This window comes from Capricornis sumatraensis, chromosome 3, assembly GCF_032405125.1.
Source record: "Capricornis sumatraensis isolate serow.1 chromosome 3, serow.2, whole genome shotgun sequence".
NCBI lineage: Eukaryota > Metazoa > Chordata > Mammalia > Artiodactyla > Bovidae > Capricornis > Capricornis sumatraensis.
In genome coordinates, this window is record NC_091071.1 from 8,147,505 (window position 1) to 8,154,940 (window position 7,436).

Genomic DNA, 7,436 nt, shown 5'->3' on the forward strand with positions numbered 1-7,436 from the left:
ACCCATTTTCAGATGAAGAAACTGAGGCTCAGAGAAGTGAATGACTGACCCAGAGTCCCACAGGCAATGGCCAGCATAGCCAGGCTCTGTATCAGCCTTCTGACTGCATCCAATGTGTTTGCTCTGCACCCTGGCAGGGGAATCCCCTCCTCTTCCAGCTCTTTCCTAGCATGCTCAGGATAACCCCTGACTCAGCTGGCAACAACTTCCCCTTTGGAGATCTGAGGCTTCTAGGACTTTGAATGAGGTGGGGAGGCTCCCCAAAGAGAGGCCGCTATATAAACTGATGTTTCCTCCTAGCTGCCTGAAAAGGGCCAGAGGGTAGGTCGAGTGCTCTCGTCCCAGCCGTTCTCCTGCCCGCAGCACTGAGCCCTGAGCTGCCCTCTCTACTCTCCAGAACATGGCGGGGCCCGTGACCATGGCAACCAGCCTCCTGCTCTTGGCCCTGTGCATCACCCCTGCAGGTAAGACCTCTGACCCCATCCTGGGTCTCCTGTCCAGGATAGCCGTCCCAAGGGCATGACTGGAATGGCACAGCAGAGGGTGGAGGACCGAGCAGCCTTGGTCTGCAGGGGAATGGTGAGAAGGGGGGCAGTCCAGTGGCTGGACTGGAGGTGTTCAATGCAGGGTGCGGGTATGCTAAGTCGCTTAAGTCATGTCCGACTCTTTGTGACCCTATGGACTTTAGCCTGCCAGCCCTCTATGTCCATGGGGTTCTCCAGGGAAGAATGCTGGAGTGGGGTTGCCATGCCTTCCTCTAGGGGACCTTCCCAACCCAGAGATCCAACCTGTGTCTCTTGCGGCTCCTATGTTGCAGGCAGATTCTTTATCCCTGAGCAACCAGGGAAGACCTTAGGGTATGGGCCCTTACTGAAGCTCAGAGTTTAGGGCAGGCTAGCAGAGACCATGGCTCTTCTCTCTCCTGTCTTCTAGACTCCGTGATACTCCCCTCTTCCTGTTGCATTACCTTCATTTCCAAGAAAATTTCTGAGAGCCGAGTGATAAGCTACCAGCTTACCAACAGGAGCATCTGCCCCCAGGCAGGAGTGATGTGAGTACCACTCAGGAGGGGAGCGGCGAGAGACGAGCCTCCAGGCCCACTGAGGGTCCTGCTCTGAGATCCCGGACAGGTCACCCCCACCTGTCTGAGCCTCAGCTTCCTCACCATGAGACTAGCAAGAGGATTCAGAGTTGACCATCATAAACATACAAGGCAACCTTTGGGGCATATTTTTGTTGTTGCTGTGTAGTCGCTCAGTTCTTCTCACCCTTTGCCATCCCGCAGACTGTAGCCTGCCAGGCTAGTGTCCATGGGATTTTCCTGGCCAGATTACTGGAGTGGATTGCCATTTCCTTCTCCAGGGGATCTTTCCTGACCCAGGGATCGAACCTGCATCTCCTGCGTTGGCAGGCAGACTCTTCACCAGTGAGCCACCAGGGAAATCCATCAGGGCATATAACACTCCCCTAACTAACCCTCTCGGCCATTATATCAGCTGCAGTTGATTATCCCCATTTGACAGGGGGAAATTGAGGCTAGAAAGGTGACTTACTCAAAGTCACTTAGGTCTTGAAATAAACTTCAGAGTTGTGAGACAGCAAGTGGGAGCTTACTTCGTAAAGAGCAGCAGCATGCCACAGAAATGTGATCTTTTCTTAACCCTAAAGGTAGTATTTGTTATGCATGACCATTTCCTTGTAGTGAATTGTTTAAAGCTGCTAACACTTGTTTAAATTATTTTGCACGCTCAGTCACCTCAGTTATGTCCAACTCTTTACGATCCTATGAACTGTAGTCTGCCAAGCTACTCTGTCCATGGGATTCTCCAGGTAGAAATACTGGAGTGAGTCGCCATGCCCTTCTCCAGGGAATCTCCCCAAGCCAGGGATCAAACCCACGTCTCTTACATCTCCTGCATTGGCAGGCAGGTTCTTTGCCCACTAGTGCCACCTGGGAAGCCCCAAAAGCAAGCATTTATGCAATGGTTTACAGAATTCAGAGAATTGTTTTTATCAGTCTGGAAGTTAATTAAAACTTTGAATCTTTATTTTGCCTGCATCTTTGAGGGGGATTAAAGAAAACCATTGTATTATTGTTGGTAATTTTCTCCATTGGCACCAGACCCAGCTCCACAGCCTGGCATCCCTGGCTTGGAAGAGGGCATTCCACTGCCTCCTCCCAGCTCTGGCATCCTTACTGACCACCTTTCCTTGCACAGCGTGTGAACTGGAGGCCTTTTTGTCTTGGGGGTTTTCAGTACAACTTCTCCTCTCATTCCCTGTGCGTAGACACTGTGTCTCTCCCTTCAGACCCAGAGTTCTCTGCAGGCAGGGCTGGGCTCCCCCATCTGACAAAGAGGTTACTGAACATGAACATGAAGTTTTTGAAACAAAGGGATGCAGATGCCCAGAGAGAAGACATTGTGTTCAGAGCCTGCCAGGAGGCCGGGGCCGCGCATGTTCTCTGGGCTTCCGTGTGCCCTCCTCAGGAAGGGAAGGGATCCCACCCCCTGCCCGGCTTCATGGGCGCCCTATCTTCTCCCCACAGCTTCACCACCCGGAAGGGCCAGAAGTTCTGTGGCAACCCCAAGTTGCCGTGGGTCCAGAAGTACATGAAGAACTTGGATGCCAAGCAGAAGAAAGCCTCCACTGGGACCAGGGCGATGAGCAATACAGCCCCCTTCTGGAGACACCCGGCCAACAGCACCTTCATCTAAGCCCTGCCCTGGCCCCCAGTCCTGAGCTTGGGCCTGGGTCTCGCCTCCTGGCGGGCTGCTTGGGGCCTGGTGAGCCAGCAGTGGTAGGCAAAGGACTACTGTTGCCGTTTCTTTCCATCATTCTCAGGGGATGTGTCTAGTTTATTTAAAAAACCCAAGGCTCCAAGGATCCCAGCCTCTTGCTTTTCCTGAGCTGGGGAGAGAAGGTCCCAGAAGCAGGGCCGTGGCAGTCCTTTGTCCTTCCTCTGAGCTGGAGCCGGCCCTTCTCCAACTCACAGGTTGCATAAGAGTCCCAGGGCATGAGGCCTGACCTGCAGACAGATTCTGTTTGTGCCTTAGTCTGCAGGTGGCTTCGATGGGCCCTCTGGTCTTGTAGTGACGCCTCCAGGCTATCTGCCTGCCTGTCTTTCTGTCTGTCTGTCTGGGGATGGGTGACCTCTCAACACCTGTAGCTCTCCAGCATGATGGGGATGCTCCTGGGATGTCCTACTCACAGGTGAATAAAAACCCAACCAAATCAGAGGGCTCTTGGTCACAGGCATTGCCAGATCCTGGCCTTCCTTGCACACCTCCGTGGGACATGATTAATAACGTTTTCAGGAACTTATTGGTTTTTGTCATGAAATCGACCTGGAGGACTTGGGTGAGGGGCCAGCCTGGGGAGCTGCATTCTTCTGTGAAGATACGGGATTGAGCAGATGTTTTGCTTCGTGGTATGTTTTGGCTTCCCTGCTGCTTTGGGGACAAAGACCCACTCTGCCTTTGAGGCTGGCCTTCCCCCTACGTCTTGCTGAGGGGTAGATGGGGTGGGCGTTGCGGGCGAAGAGGATCCCGGTGTTTTTACTACACCGTGTCATTTGTCTGTCAAGTGTAGATGGACACATTGGATGTTCTGAAATGACAATCCAAGTAAAACAGAATCTTTCCTTCGAGGCTGGTCCTGTCTTTCCTGTTCTCATCTCCCTTGGGCGGGAGGTTTGGGATGTGAACAGTTGAACGTGTGCCCCAGAGATCACGCTGAATGAGTTGCCCATTCAAGGCTGGGAGGGAATGGGTGGTCTTGTCCCGCCCTCGGGAATCCTGTTCTGAACTTTGAAAAACAAACATGCACGGCTGGATTCAATTAAATTTCTAAACAATTTCCACAGAACACATTGTTGCACAACAAGCTGTTTAGGCATCAGAAGACTATTAAATTATAAAAGATGGTCTCTGGTTTCAAAGGATGAGGGAGAAAAATAACACATCTACACTCACAAGTCAGAAGCAGTATAGCTTCCATACCAGTCCTGACCGATAAACTGCGGGAGCTTGAAATCTGTCACATACCTTCTCTGAGCCTGTTTCCCTCATCTGTAACAGGTGGCTGCTGTTGTTCTGTTGCTAACTCGTGTCCGATTCTTTGTGACCCCACGGACTGCAGCACGCCAGGCTCCTCTGTCCTTCACTATCTCCCGGAGCTTGCTCAAACTCATGTCCATCGAGTCGGCGATGCCATCCAACCGTCTCATTCTCTGCCACCCCCTTCTCCTCCTGCTCTCAGTCTTTCCCAGCACCGGGGTCTTTTCCATTGAATCGGCTCTCCAGGTCAGGTGACCAAAATATCGGAGCTTCAGCTTCAGCATCAGTCTTTCCAATGAATATTCGGGGTTGGTTTCCTTCAGGATTGACTGGTTTGATCTCCTTGCTGTCCAAGAGACTCTGGGGAGATGAAACACTTTTCATTTTTGTTTGAGTTTTCCCCAGAAGCAGTCCCCAAAACAAAGACTGGGGTTAAAATACTACATTTGGGAGGTACTGGTCGCACGCACAGGAACCACCACCAGGAGGATGAGGATGTAACACGAGAGACTGAAAGCAGCCAGTAAGAGTGTGATATCAAGCAGAGGGGAATCAGCTCCAGTCACCGGGAAAGTGGTGTGAGACCCACCCCTCAGCATTACACCTCTCTCCATCGGTCATTGCCAACTGGGAAGAGATCCCCAGCGGTCTTCCTGCAGGTGGGAGGCAAGCCAACCTTCCACCGTTCAAAACGAGCCTGCAGGTGCAGGAAGTCTGAAGAGCACTGAAAAGGCCTGGCAGTAAACGCTTCAGGTTCTCTGGTTGTTGTTGTTCAGCCGCTAAGTTGTATCTGACTCTTTGCGGCACCGTGGACTGCAGCATGCCAGGCTTCCGTCTTTCACTATTAGCTCGAACTCACGTCCATTAAGTTGGTGACGCAATGTAGCCATCTCATCCTCTGTCGTCCCCTTCTCCTCCTGCCCTCAATCTTTCCCAGTCTTTTCCAGTGAGTTAGCTCTTAGCATCAAGTGGCCAAAGTGGTGGACCTTCAGCTTCAGCATCAGCCCTTCCAATGAATATTTAGGGCTGATTTCCTTTAGGATTGAGTGGCACCTTCTTTCAACACCCTACAAAGCAGAATAAGGATATGGGTAAACCACGCAGAAAAGAGGACATTCTGATGAGGGGGAAGAGAGCCTGCAGAAATCCTTAACAAAGAGCTGGCATCTGAATGGTGACTGAGCTTTCCCTCTGAAAAGAAGAGTGGTTTTCTAAGGATGGAAGAGAGCTTTCATCTTCAGGGATGAGAGACTGAACCACAGATAGACATTGGTCTCAGAGGTGACGCAGAGCCTCTGCAGCAACCAGCTCAGAACCATCACGAGATGGGTCAGTGACTGCCAGCGCCTTAATGGTCCCCCTTTTCCAACTCAGAACCAGCCAGAAAAAAGCCAAATATACTCCTGGGGTTTTCCCTGGAGGACCAGTAGTAAAGAACCTGTCTGCCAGTGCAGGAGACACAAGAGACTTGGGTTCGATCCCTGGGTCGGGAAGATGCCCTGGAGTAGGAAATGGCAATCCACTCCAGTACTCTTGTCTGGGAAATCCCAAGGACAGAGGAGCCTGGTGGGCTGCAGTCCATGAAGCCACAAAGAGTCAGACACGACTGAGCAACTGAAAACCAGTTATTAAGACTCTTCGTCTTCCAGTGCAGAGGGTGCTGGTTTGATCCCTGGTCGGAGGAGCTAAGATTCCACATGCCTGGTGGCCAAAAAAATAAAACATATAAAACAGAAATAACATTGTAACAAATTCAATAAAGACTTTTTTCCCACACCAAAAAAAAAAAAAAAAAAATTTAGAGAAACAAACTCCCAAATCAATCACAGAAGTTGTCTGCTTCTAGTTATCCCATCTCCAGCTTCCTGACCCCAGCTTCTAATGAAGACATCTGTGCCTGCCTTCCTTCACATCCTTGCTGAAACTCTCCCACCCCCCCGCCCCCCTCCGGTGGCCCGTGAATCCCTGCAAAACGCGAATGATGCATCCGACTCCTCTGCTGAAGCAAGCGCAGAGGTTGCTTCTCATCTGGCAGTTTGTGCTTGTTCCGTCAGATCTGGTACAGCGGCAGCCAGGCTCATGAGAGGATTGAAGCAGATGATGGCGAGGAGATGAGTGCCCCTGAGAGGGTGGAGAGGCTGGAACTCTGTCCTACAGCTGGCAGGTGTGTCTCCTGGTCCAGCCTCTTTGGATGGTCTGGGAGCATATGTTAAAAGCTTAAACACACGTACCATTGACCCAGCAATTCCACCTCCAGGAATGTGTCCTACACACTTGCACAGAAGCGCATATAGAAGGATGCAGGAAGCGCTGTTCGTGTGTCTTCTCTTGTTTCAGAGCACGGGCTCAGTAGTTGTAGTTAACGGGCTTAGTTGCCCTGTGGCGTGCAGGATTGTAATTCCCAGACCAGGAATAAAACCCATGTCCCCTGCATTGCAAGGTGGGTTCTTAACCACTGGACCACCAAGGAAGTCCCCCAACACATATTTTTAAGTGAAAAAAAAAAAAAAGCAAGGTGCATAAGGGCATGTGGTTGTACGATCCTATTTGTGCAAATAAAGATGCTTGTATGCTTGGCAACTTGATGGACACAGACTACTCAAGGGTGGTGGCCTTTGGCAAGTCAGAATGGGAGTCAGGGAGACAGGAGATATTTCTGGGGTGTTTAAACTTCTTGCTATGTGCACTTATCCCTTTTGTAGTGAAAACTAGTGTACAGAAGCTGTATTGTCTGTGCCCCCTTCCCTCGGGCTGTGTACCTTCGGTGTGCTCCTGACTTCTTCCAACAGTCAGGAGGATCGGAGGCTCTGTGCCTGGCTACTTCATTCTTTGCCAGAAATACCAGGGAATGAAGAGCCCCAGGTAGCCCTCAACCAACAGCTAATTAGAGTGGATGTCTTGAAGAAGGAAATGGCAACCCAGTTCCGTATTCTTGCCTGGAGAATCCCACAGACAGGGGTTGAACCTGGTGGGCTACAGTCCATGGGGTTGAAAAGGCTGGACATGGCTGAGCCACTGAGCACGCATCAGTGTAGTAGCAGAAAGAGAAACGTCGTGTTCTGTTAACAAATAGAGTACAAATAAAATTAACAGAAATAAAATAAAGTAGACATCGAAACACCATCCCAAGTCCCTAACTCCTTAGTGGAAAAAGCCCTGGGGAATGTGTTCTCCTCTATCTGCCAAAAAATTACTGTGTTTCATAATCAATTATAGGCTTGACAACACACCCTTCTGGCTGCCTGTCCTTCTTGCTGGTGTGGCTGCTTCTCCTAAATAAACTGCATACTCTTGGACCCTTGTCTCAGGGTTTGTTTCTCAGAGAATACAAACCAAGTCAATCAATTTAAGTGACCAAAAAAATAAATAAATAAAGGA

The 7,436-nt window shown here is 50.5% G+C and overlaps 1 protein-coding gene across 1 annotated transcript; it reads left to right on the forward strand.

Annotated features, from left to right (window-relative positions):
- The first annotated feature begins 400 nt into the window (after positions 1 to 400).
- CCL24 (C-C motif chemokine ligand 24) lies at positions 401 to 2,717 on the forward strand. Its single transcript, XM_068966965.1, has 3 exons — positions 401 to 464; positions 934 to 1,051; positions 2,549 to 2,717. Exons 1-3 carry the CDS (start codon positions 401 to 403, stop codon positions 2,715 to 2,717), a joined length of 351 nt encoding a protein of 116 aa, XP_068823066.1.
- The last annotated feature ends 4,719 nt before the right edge of the window (positions 2,718 to 7,436 follow it).

Excerpts from the sequence above, each read along its gene's own strand:
- CCL24 (XM_068966965.1), top strand. The coding sequence starts at position 401 with ATGGCGGGGCCCGTGACCATGGCAACCAGCCTCCTGCTCTTGGCCCTG. Across the intron at positions 465-933 it reads CCTGTGCATCACCCCTGCAG|ACTCCGTGATACTCCCCTCT; the intron begins GTAAGACCTCTG and ends CCTGTCTTCTAG. Across the intron at positions 1,052-2,548 it reads TGCCCCCAGGCAGGAGTGAT|CTTCACCACCCGGAAGGGCC; the intron begins GTGAGTACCACT and ends TTCTCCCCACAG.